General features: G+C 55.5%; 1 protein-coding gene across 3 annotated transcripts in view; it reads right to left on the minus strand.

Moving 5' to 3' along the window:
- Positions 1-34: 34 nt before the first annotated feature.
- PFAS (phosphoribosylformylglycinamidine synthase) overlaps positions 35-11,534 on the minus strand; it is a 17,896-nt gene continuing 6,396 nt past the window's right edge. For all 3 annotated transcript variants that reach the window (XM_007126621.4, XM_028499501.2, XM_007126620.4), the window contains 19 exons: positions 10,994-11,125; positions 10,734-10,862; positions 7,098-7,171; positions 6,830-6,986; positions 6,481-6,542; positions 6,182-6,343; positions 5,814-5,939; positions 5,548-5,679; positions 5,070-5,300; positions 4,754-4,934; positions 4,592-4,675; positions 4,211-4,366; positions 3,871-3,990; positions 3,416-3,561; positions 3,084-3,291; positions 2,843-2,934; positions 2,649-2,763; positions 1,402-1,725; positions 35-1,302 (listed from right to left, as the gene is read on the minus strand). In XM_007126621.4, the coding sequence (XP_007126683.1) occupies positions 992-1,302; positions 1,402-1,725; positions 2,649-2,763; positions 2,843-2,934; positions 3,084-3,291; positions 3,416-3,561; positions 3,871-3,990; positions 4,211-4,366; positions 4,592-4,675; positions 4,754-4,934; positions 5,070-5,300; positions 5,548-5,679; positions 5,814-5,939; positions 6,182-6,343; positions 6,481-6,542; positions 6,830-6,986; positions 7,098-7,171; positions 10,734-10,862; positions 10,994-11,125 (2,942 nt within the window). In that variant the 3' untranslated portion in view covers positions 35-991. The remainder of the gene's footprint in view (positions 1,303-1,401; positions 1,726-2,648; positions 2,764-2,842; positions 2,935-3,083; positions 3,292-3,415; positions 3,562-3,870; positions 3,991-4,210; positions 4,367-4,591; positions 4,676-4,753; positions 4,935-5,069; positions 5,301-5,547; positions 5,680-5,813; positions 5,940-6,181; positions 6,344-6,480; positions 6,543-6,829; positions 6,987-7,097; positions 7,172-10,733; positions 10,863-10,993; positions 11,126-11,534) is intronic.

Below are 11,534 nucleotides of genomic sequence, written 5' to 3' on the forward strand. Positions count from 1 at the left end.
TAATAGTTGGCCACTGCCTTATTTATTATGAAACAAATGTCTCATGCCTTTTTATGTGTACAATATTTAAATTGATCTCATATACTAGAATTCAGATCGTGAACGGATGATGTAGTATTTCTGTCCTGATTTGAATAAGATTGGCTTGTGGCTAAATGAATATGGTCAGCTTTTTGAATTTTGATCGTAATTCTGGTTCAACAAGTTCTATCACTGTTTTCCCCTTCTAAAGAGATGATTAAACTTGAATAAGGAATGTTAAATTTTTCAGGGATATGGTGAATGCCTTCTCAAACCCTGTAGGAGATTGGTTTTATATTTAGATTTCTATAACGGGTTATATTAATATATTTAAATATTGAGAAGCTCCCTTCACTGTCTCATAGACGAGCAAAATTCACCTGTGTTTCAAGTTGTGTTCATTTGCCTGTTAAAGCAAGGGCTGAAGATACACTGACAATGTCCACTTTATCTTTTTGGTCTTAACTATGCCAATTTAATTAAAATTCTCTATCTAAAATTTAAAAAATAAAATAAAAATAGAAAGAAGAATCCAGAAAGCTTCTGCTGTTTTCCAGATGAGCACGCTGAGGTCCTGAGTCGCTTGCTTTTGTCCGCCCCCATCCCCTTAAACCCCGACGAGGAAGGGGGGCATAGGACATCCCTCCGAGCTCAGATAAGTGACATGAGTGACGTGGTGCAGCGAAGCGGGGCAATGGAACCCCCTCCCCCCAGGCATCCTAACTTCCCACCGCAGGCTCTTTTCCCTGAACCGCATGTTGTTTCTCGGGCCCACAAAGGACAAAACGTGTTAGAACAGAACTGAAAACAGATCCAACAGCGTAAGGCATAGACAGATTCATAAAATTAGCCAAGGTTTTTTTGGGCATTTTGGTCCTTGTCTGTCCAAGACACACAGAAATAATATGAGGTACTTCTAAAGACACCGTGGGTGAAAACCACGGGGCCCAGGGGAGTCTCCCCGGCCTGCTCAGCAGCCTCCTTCCCGGGTCCAGTTTCGGGCATTGATGAACAGCTGGAGCCAGGGGGAGGTGGTCAGAGTGTCAAATGGAGGGGGTCGCCACGCCCACTGCCAAGGCCTCACAGACCGCTCAGGGTGCGGCATGAGAGCCAGGTGGCGGCCATCGGGGGAGCAGACGCCAGCCATGCCCCCTGGGGACCCGCTGGGATTCAGGGGGTACTGTTCCGTGGGGTTGCCGTCATCGTCTGCCCAGTGCAGCGGAGCCAAGCCCCTGGCCTCCATCTGGGCTTGGAGTTCCGGGGAAGAAAACGCCATGTAACCTGGGGCAGAAGGAGGGACGAGGGACGTGAGAGCAGCTCCGTGGCGGCGTCCTCCCCCACCCTTGCCCGCAGGCCCTCCCCGCCTCCCCGGAGCCTGACCTTCCCCGTGGGCGCTCCACACGGGCAGCACGGCACCCTCCATCCCTCGCAGCATCAGGGCCGGCCCGGGCCCCACTCGCACGCTGGCCCAGCGCGACTCGAAGCGCCCAGACCGGTTGTGGCGCAGCAGGAGGCCGGGCCGGGCCGGCCAGGACTCGTGGCCCATCTCTGCCGCCTCGTCACCAGGACTGCACCCCACCCAGCCCAGCAGGGCCAGCAGCTGGCAGCCGTTACACACGCCCAGGCTGAAGGTGTCTGGCCGCTGCCGGAAGCGCCTCAGCTCAGCCCCGGCCTGGGGGTTAAAGGTCACAGCGGCTGCCCACCCTAGGAGGGAACAGGAGGCTGGGGTGAGCGCCGGAATGAGGGGGGACCGTCGCCTTTCCATCCCAGCATGCCCCATTACACTCGCCCAGGACTCCCCCCTTTGCAGAGTTCAGGGCAAACGCCAGGGGAAAAAAGGTTTAACGGCTTGAAACAGATGTTGCCAACTCCTGGGCCTGAGACGGCCCATGACGAGTTTTCTGCTTAGGCAGCAGAGCATTTTCAAAACTTTTTATTCAGTTGCCTAACATTTAATCAGGATTTCTGGCTTGTCTTGAAAAACAGAAAGATCTGGCTGTGCCGAGCCTGCCTTCCGACAGGACAACCTGCTGGAGCTGAGTAGCAGCTGCCGCTTCTGACAGGGCACATGCCCCTGGGGTTGGCACGGCACCACCCAGCCCACCTGCCTCACAAGCTACCTGCAGGGGGCTTCCCTGGTGGCGCAGTGGTTAAGAATCTGCCTGCCAACGCAGGGCACACGGGTTCGAGCCCTGGTCCGGGAGGATCCCACATGCCGCGGAGCAACTAAGCCCGCGCGCCACAACTACTGAGCCTGCGCTCTAGAGCCCGCGAGCCACAATTACTGAGCCCGTGTGCCTAGAGCCCGTGCTCCACAACAAGAGAAGCCACCACAACGAGAAGCCTGCGCGATGCAATGAAGAGTAGCCCCCGTTCGCTTCAACTAGAGAAAGCCCGCGCGCAGCAACGAAGACTCAACGCAGTCAATGAATGAATGAATGAATGAATGAATGAAAAAAAAGCTACCTGCAGGCCTGCTGGCGGCTGGCCCAGAATGAATGCATTCGCTCACGCTCCCCCGGCCAGCCTCATGGAGGCGAGAGGCCAGTTCTCAGTCAAGGGAGAAGGGGGCTAAGGCAGCTCTTCAGGAACGTGCGGGGAGCGAGCGGGCAGGGCCGCACACCCACCTTTGGCAGAGCCCAGGACGTCCGCGTAGCTGAAGCCGCCCACGAAGGCCATGCCTTGGAACATGTCCAGCCTGACTGCTCCAGAGCAGAGGTCCTGCATGGTCACGTCCCACACCTGGCAGGAGGGGGAGGGCAAGTGTCAGAGGGCCCATGGCCCAAAGCCCAGCCCCGGCTCTGCCAGGCAACCTGCTCACCTCAAACCCAGCCAAGTGGAAGGCATCAGCCATCTCCCGGTCTCCGTTACTGCCTTCTTCTCGAAAGATGGCAACTCGGGGGGTGGGACCACCTGGGGGGAGAAGGAGTGTCCTTGTGCCAGAGGGTTACTTCCCCACCCCAGCCCCCCAGACGCCTTGTCCAGGGCAGGCCCCCGCATCCAAGCCTTCGGCTCCTCCCCAAAGTGCCCGGGCAGCCAAGCCACTGCACACATTCCCTCACCAGGCTCATGAGGCACGGAAGCTTTGGGAAAGGTGGGCGGCAGGCAGTAGGTGGGCCCCGTCCGCTCCCTCAGCCCCACTTCTTCCTGGGCCACACAGTGGGGCTCTGCCTGCAGCCGATCCAGCTGGAAACTGGTCTCCTCCCAGAGGGCTCGTAGCTGCCCAACGGGCTCCTCCAGAACGACAGCCCCGTTCACTGATACCCGGACCTAGAGAGGGGGGCAGATCTTTCAGGGGCTGAGAGCAAAGATGTCCACGTTGGGCCCCCTCCAAGGCTGGCAGAGGCAAACCACGACCTTCCTGCTGCAGGCCTGCCATTCCTCACTTCCTCACCATGGCGTGGGGCCCGGCGTTGCCCGTGCGGCCCAGCTCCAGGCAGTGGAGGCCAGCCTCCCGGTAACGTGTCAGCACTTGGGCCAGGTCTGGCTCTTGCACCTCCAGCACCAAGCCTGGCTCCTCAGCGAACAGTACAGGCAGCACTGGGAGAGTAACAGAGGGGTCAAGGTGACTAGGGTATTGCCAGGGACTCAGAGGTGGAGTCAGGTGGCTATGGCTAAAGGAACGAAGGCAGGGGTCAGGGATGGGGTGAGGCCTGGGAAAGCAGGACCAAGGATGTGGCCTCAGGGTCTGCAGGAGGTTTCAGAGGTGCCACCTGGCTCAGTGGTCAGAAAAGACAGCAAGGGACTCAGGGGAAAAGGAGTTGGGGACACTCCACCCTTTAATAGGACATGGGGTCCGCAGGATGGGGCAGGCAGCCCAGGCTGGAATCTAGACCTCAGGCTCCTCACCGTTGACCCCAGGGGCAGGGACGGCCACCTCTATCCCACAATTCCCAGCAAAGGCCATCTCTAGCAGGCAGGTGATGAGACCTCCGTCGCTGACATCGTGGCCTGAGCAGAGGAGGCGGTCTGGAGGAAGGAATAAAATGCTCAGCAGCCTTGGGACCCAAACCTGGCGGCCCCGCCCCCTCCTGGACAGTCGGGAGAGGGCGGGGGCGAGAGTGTGGGCTCACTCAGAGGACCAGAGGGAAGGGCGTCGGATCCCTCTTGGCCCACCCTCACACGCTCAGCTGGTCGGTGCCTGCCCCGTGGCAGCCACAGGCACCGTCTCCTCCGGGGCCTCACTCACCTTTCAGCAGCCCCTGGGTGATGCCGAAGGCTCGCACCAAGTTCTCGGGAATGTCCAGGTCGGGAGGCTGCTCGCCGAGCTGGGAGAAGCACTGGGCCAGAGCTGTACCCCCGAGCCGATGCTGCCCAGGACTCAGAGGCACGTAGAGCAGGTGGCCTGGGGACACAGGGACGGGGTGAGGGGAGATGGGTGGCTCGGGAGAACCCCTCCCGCCATGCTCACTGAAGTTCCCAGGATGTGGTGAGACACCCAGACCACCAGCCCCAGAAGGCACCACGGCCCCAGTGCTGAACGAGGGGGCCCAGCACTCACGAAGCAGACCCCAAACAAAGGACCAGGCTGTGAAGCCACAGTGCACCGAGGAGAGGCAAGAACCCATACCTCTCCCTCCGGGACACTTGAGGTCTGGGGTCACAGTGGCTGCAATGTCTGGACAGACAGCATAGGCTGAGATGACCAGCGACCCTGCGGAACAAGGAGTGGAGAGTGAGGCGCAGCCCGGCCCACAGACCCGCGCCTCGCCCTCGGGCGCCCAGAGCTCACCAGGAGCCCGCACGGTCTCAGCGCCAACCCGGGCGGCCATGCTGAGGGAGTCCTTGCCACCGTCCACTGCCACACCCAGGGCCGCCATCACGGCCACCACAGCCCCACAGGCGTCGGCCAGAGCCGCGCCCTCCCCCTGGAGCTTGGCCGCCCACATCCAGTTTCCGCTGCATTTCACGTCCTGGGAAGCGGCAGAGACTCGCGTCAGGGAGGGAGGGTGGTGTGGAGAGGCTGGGGACAGAGGGGTGAGCAGGCGGTGGTTGCGTCTGCGTCCCAGAGGCCTGGGGCTCCAGGGCAGAAGCTGCAGGGGACTCACCCGGAGGTCGGTGACCAGAGCAAACACCAGGTTGGTGAGGGCTTCGGCCACGGCCAGCCGGGCAGCAACCTTGGGGTCCAGCAGGCTCTTGACTGGCTGCTCTCCCAGGGCTGTGGCAGCCCCTACGAGCTCCTGGTGACTCAGTGCCACCACCGCCACGTCTGCCAGAGGGGTCTGCAGGGGTCCCACACACTGCTGCTGTGCCACCAGACCGCCCACGGAACGGTCCACCTGCGGAACCAGGTGGAGTTGGCAAGAGGCCAAGGGACAGGGACAAGGGGGTGGAAGGAGGCCTGGCTCACCCTGAACACAACAAGACTCGGGGTGGACAGCAGGGGCTCAGGCCTTCGGGGTAGCTGCCCTGCCCCTGCCATGTGCCCCCCGGGCCCGGTGGGCTCCCACAGCCACCCCTGGGCTGGGCGAACAGAGGGAAGGGCGCAGAGGGCTGAGGGGGGCAGAGCAAGGGTGCGGGGCGGACCTTGCTGGTGAGGTAGCGCTTGCTGGCCACCGCAGGCAGCCTGAGGACCCGTGCCAGGGCCTGGCGCACGCTCAGCCCTGGGGGCAAGGCCAGGGGCCGCAGCACGGGGACACTCCTCTGGAGGAAGAACTCCTGCAACACAGGTGGCAAGAGCGGTGTGAGCGCCTGGGGAGGCGCTGGGCACACAGGTGACAAAGCACGTGTAGGGCAGACGATGGTCTGAAGGGCTGGGCCAGAGAAGGAGAAACCTCCCGCCCCCCACATACCTTTCGGGGCATCTTGCCCAGCACCCAGTCCAGATCCAGGTCCACAGGGGTCGGGGGAGGTGTTGGGGGGGCATCCCCCTGGCCATCCCTTCCCATAGGACACTCCCGATCATCCACCAGCACTATCTGTAGACCACAGGGACACCGCCCAGAGAGAACGAGACTGTGACCACCAGCAGGGAATAGACACTTCTGGAAAGCCGGGCAGAGGTGCTCTGTCCACCCCACTTGGCTTCTCCTGCTGAGCCCCCGGCCCCACGCTGGTCCCCACGGCGCCCGTGCTCTCGTCTCTTTCCTGAGACACTCTCCCTCCTAGGCAGCTCAGGCCTACGCACAGCATCTGTTACCGACTCCCTGAGCCAACTCACCCTCCTGTCTCCCGTGATGGTGCCCACAGAGCAAGCTGGGCAGCGTTCCCGGGCGCTGACACGACTCAGGAAGTCCCGGTCGGAGGGCCTCAGCAGAAGTGCATTTGACTCCTGGTACTCGGCCCCCCAGATTTCCAGGGCGTTCAGGGTCGGGTCCCCGAGCTGCACATCCATGGGGCAGGACGAAAGGGAAGGGTCAGCGGGCGCTCGCAAGTCTCATGTTCTTGCTGGGAGTGGGGGAAAGATGGGTGGGACTGGCAGGGGCAGGGAGACAATCAGACTTCAGGGAGGAGACCCACCTGGAAGCGGCTGGTATAAATGACGGCTCCGGCTGGGTCAGTCAGCTCCTTCAGGACGTTGCCTGGTGAGAGGGTTTCCGGGAGAGACTCTCATCTGGCCCTGGTCAGCACCGGGCAAACAAAAGGCCGTTCCCAGCCTCCAAAGGAGCCCCTAATTCTGTGCATCCCTGTCTGAACCGCTACTGCACCCTCTCCAGCAACTAACCCTGAGCCTGTCCAGAACGTGTAGTGGGTGCAGAGTGGGGCCCAGAGCTAGCCGGTTGGTTGCAGATCCGCGATACCTCTCCCCAAACTGAACCTGGCAGGAGACCAGGTAGGCCTGGTCCTCCGTCCCAACCCCTCCTCTCACCATTGCCACCGGCGCCCTGGTCATGAAGGCTGCAGATGGGGTTTCCCCCGGGGGCCTCCACGCAAGCCCGGATCACACGGTTCATCTTCTGTTCCATCTCCGGGTCTCCCCGCTGCACGGCCCCAAAGTCCAGGTCGCTGGCGTTGTCTCCCTGCACCTGGGAGGACAGATGGCACATCTCAGCTCAGGGGGGCTGGGAGCTCACATCCCCCCCATGCATGGGGCCCAGAGATGTCATGGAGTTGGCACCTGAGCTATTGGCACTTGCCTGCACGGACGAAGCAGCTCCGCCCCCAACTCCAATCCTGTAGACAGGACCCCCAACCTTCACAACGTCCATGCCTGCGAGGAAGGAGGGCAGAATCAGAACACCCGGGAAGTGACCAGACGTGTGAGAACGAAGCAGTGTGAGGATAAAGGGAAGCCGGTATTAGAGGAGAGCAATCAAAATTCTTTGATTGGAAAAAAAAAAAATTCTTTGATTGGGTAAATACACTTTGAGGAATCTACCCTCCAGGTTTATTCGCACGGGTACAAAACACCTACGTACAAAATTAAACACTGCAGCATTATTTGTATTACCAAAGACAAGAAATAATCTAAATGCTAACAACGGAGAACTGGTTAAATAAATTACGATATAAGCCATATAATGAAAAACTAAGCCACCGAAACAGAGAATTTTTTTTTTTTGGCTATGCCGCGCGGCTTGCAGGATCTTAGTTCCCCAGTCAGAGATTGAATCCAAGCCCTCAGCAGGGAAAGCACGGAGCCCTAACCACTGGGCCGCCAGGGACTGCCCCCGAAAAAGAGAGTTACACATGAATATAATGAAGTAATCTGATCTCATCAGTATGAAATGATCTCCAAGTATATTGCTAAGCTGAAAAAAAGCAAGGTGCAGAAGTATGCCTACCCACTTAGAACAGCATCAACAAGAATAAAATACTTAAGACTTACACACTGAAAATCATGAAATATCTTAGGAGGCCTAAATAAATTGAAAGAGATCTCATGCTTATAGATCGGAAGACTTAATATTGTTACAATGGCAATACTCCCCAAAGCGAACTGCAGTCAACACAATCAGCCACCTTTTTCAAAGAAACTGACCAGCTGATCCTACAATTTATATGGAAATTCGAGGGACCTAGAACAAAGCCAAAACAATCTTGAAAAAGAAGAACAAAATTGAAGGACTCATACTTTCTGCTTTTAAACTTACTGCAGAGCTACAGTAATCAAGACAGTGTGTTACTAGCAGAAGGACACAGGTAGATAGATAGGTCATTGGGATAGAACTGTGAGTCCATAAATGAGCCCAAACATTTATAGCCAACTGATTTTTGGCAAGAGTCCCAAGACAATTCAATGGGGGTAAGAACAGTTTTTTTCAAAAAGGATTGTTAGAACAACTGGATATCCACATGTGAAAGAAGGAAGTTGGGGCTTCCCTGGTGGCGCAGTGGTTGAGAATCCGCCTGCCGATGCAGGGGACACGGGTTCGTGCCCCGGTCTGGGAGGATCCTGCATGCCGCGGAGTGGCTGGGCTCGTGGGCCATGGCCGCTGAGCCTGTGCATCCGGAGCCTGTGCTCCGCAGCTGGAAAGGCCACAGCAGTGAGAGGCCCGCGTACCGCAAAAAAAAAAAAAGAAGAAGGAAGTTGGATCCCTACTTCATACCATATACAAAAATTCAAAATGTATCAGAGACCTAAATGTAAAAGCTAAAAGCTATAAAAGTATTACAAGAGAATATATGAGTCAATCTTGGTGACCCTGGCTTAGGCAGTGGTTTCTTAGTCATGACACTATAAGCCAGAAGCCACAAAGAAAAAATATATAGATAAATTATACTTTACCAAAATTAAAAACATTTGTGCTTCAGGGGACACCATGAAGAAGGTAAAAAGACAACCCACAGAATGGAAGAAAATATTTGCAGATCATCTACCTATCAGATAAGGGGCTAGTGTCCAGAATATGCAAAGAACTCTAACTTAAACTCCAAAAAAAAAAGACAACCCAATCTAAAAATGGGCAAAGGACATGAATAGATATTTCTCCAAGGAAGGTATACAGATAGCCAAGAAACATAGGAAAAGATGCTTAACATCCGAGTCATTAGGGAAATGCAAATCCAAACCACCATAAGATACTACTTCACATCCACTATGATGGCTATAATCAAAGAGACAGATAAGTGTTGGCAAGGATCTGGAGAAATCAGAACCTTCACACACTGCTGAGGGGAATGTAAAATGGTGCAGCTGCTTTGGAAAACAGTCTGGTAGTTTTTTCAAAGACTGAGTACAGTTATCATGTGACCTAGCAAGTCCACTCCTAGTTACCTACCCAAGAGAATTCAGAACATAAGTACATAGGAAAACTTGTACACAAATGTTTATAGCAGGACTTCCCTGGTGGAGCAGTGGTTAAGAATCCGCCTGCCAATGCAGGAGCCCTGGTCCGGGAAGATCCCACATGCCTCGGAGCAACTAAGCCCGTGCACCGCAACTACTGAGCCTGGGCTCTAGAGCCAGCGAGCCACAACTACTGAAGCCCATGCACTCAGAGCCCGTGCTCCGCAGCAAGAGAAGCCACTGCGATGAGAAGCCCGCGCACCGCAACAAAGAGTAGCCCCCGCTCGCCGCAACTAGAGAAAGCCCGCGCGCAGCAACGAAGACCCAATGCAGGCAAAAATAAATAAATAAATAAATAAATAAAATGTTTATAGCAGCATGATTCATAATAGCCGAAAAGCAGAAACAACCCAAATGTCTACCAACTGATGAATGGAGAGACAAAATGATATAGCAACATGATGGAATATTATTCAGCCATAAAAAGGAATGAAGTACTGATACATACTGTAATATGGATGAACCTTTAAGACATCACGCAAAGTGAAAGATGCCAAACACAACATTTATAACAGGGAAATTCATCGAGACAGAAAGTAGATTATTGGTTTCCAGAGGCCGGGGAAGGGGGCATGGGGAGTGACTGCTCATGGGTGCAGGGTTTCTTGGATGATGAAAATGTTCTGGAATTAGTGGTGATTGATGCACAACTTTGTGAATATACTAAAACCACTGACTTGTACACTTTAAAAGGGTAAACTTTATGTTACATGAATTACATCTTAATAAAATGGTTATTAAAAACATAGGTGGGGAATTCCCTGGCGGTCCAGTGGTTAGGACTCGGCGCTCTCACTGCTGGGGCCCCGGGTTCGATCCCTGGTCGGGGAACTAAAATCCCATAAGCTGCGCAGCGAGGCCAAAAAGAAAAAAAAGGTGTGCACATATGCTATTTGTTTAAAAAAGGGGGGGCAAATATACACATGGGTCTGTTTATGTATGCAGGAAAAACCTCTGGTAGGGTACAAAAGTAAACAATTAACATTGGTTATCGCTAGGGAGGGAAACTGGGTGGCTGAAGGTCAGGGGAAGGAGAGTGTCCACTGTATAACCTTTCTTTGCTTTTTAAATTCTGAGCCATGTGACGGGTCATGCATTCAATAAATGGTACCTGGCCTTTATCTTGATTCCACCACAGGTCCTAGCATGGTGCCCAGCACCCGATGGGCGCTCAGTAAATGTCGACCGATTGAACTGAGCTTGCAGATAAAAACAGGCCCTGGATAAACACTGGCTGCCTTGACTTAGCAGGGTGGGCCCCTGCCATGCAGAAGTCAACCCGGGAAGAAACAGGCCACATAGACTGAGCCTGCCCCACTGGCATAAAGCCCTGCACTGCCTTGAAAGCCTGTACTGGGGAGAGGAGACATGAGCTGGGAGATAAAAAACAAACCACTGAAGTTCCTCTAAATTCCACTCCTGCGGCTGCCACGTGCTGGGGAGAAAGCTGGCTGGACCTGGTGGAGAGGTGGCGGGCTCTTACCTGGCTCTGGGGGCTCCTTGCTCACATGCTCATCTTCCATGGACCCAATGCCTCCACTAAACATGATGGGCTTGATCCACTCACGCCGCTGGCCATCTGGGAGCTGGAGGCCCAAGGAACGGGCAAAGCCTGGAGCGTGGACGGCGCAGGGACAGGGGACAGGGTCTAGTCAGCCAGGCTCCTCAGCGCTCACTGGGTCACACACCTCACCCCACCCCGCCTCTGGGACTGTTATCCCCCATGCCCCCCCCAAGGCTCACCAGCCAGAACTGGTTCTCCAAACTTGTTGCCGTAGTCAGAAGCCCCATTACTGGCCTCGATGGCAATCTCCAGGGGTCGGGCAAAGTTCCCAGGATATTGGAAGCTTGGATCCTCCCAGGGCATATTGTAACCTGGGCAGGAAGGAGAAAGATGGGTGGACTGTAAAGATGGAAGATGGAGGAGTCAGGGCCCTTCAGGAAGAGTCTGACTCTTGGGATCAGAGTTCTTAACACTTTCCAAGAAATTGGATTTTGGGACTTCCCTGGCTGTCCAGTGGTTAAGATTTCCCCTTCCAATTCGGCGGGGGGTGGGGGGGGCGCGGGGAGGGAGGGTGTGGGTTCGATCCCTGGTCGGGGAGCTAGGATCCCGCGTGCCTTGCAGTCAGAAAACCAAAGCATAAAAGCAGAAGCAATAAACAAATTCAATAGAGACTTTAAAAATAGTCCACATCTGGGCTTCCCTGGTGGCGCAGTGGTTGAGAGTCCGCCTGCCGATGCAGGGGACACGGGTTCGTGCCCCGGTCCGGGAGGATCCCACGGG

The sequence above is a fragment of the Physeter macrocephalus genome, chromosome 14, assembly GCF_002837175.3.
Source record: "Physeter macrocephalus isolate SW-GA chromosome 14, ASM283717v5, whole genome shotgun sequence".
NCBI classification, from domain to species: domain Eukaryota; kingdom Metazoa; phylum Chordata; class Mammalia; order Artiodactyla; family Physeteridae; genus Physeter; species Physeter macrocephalus.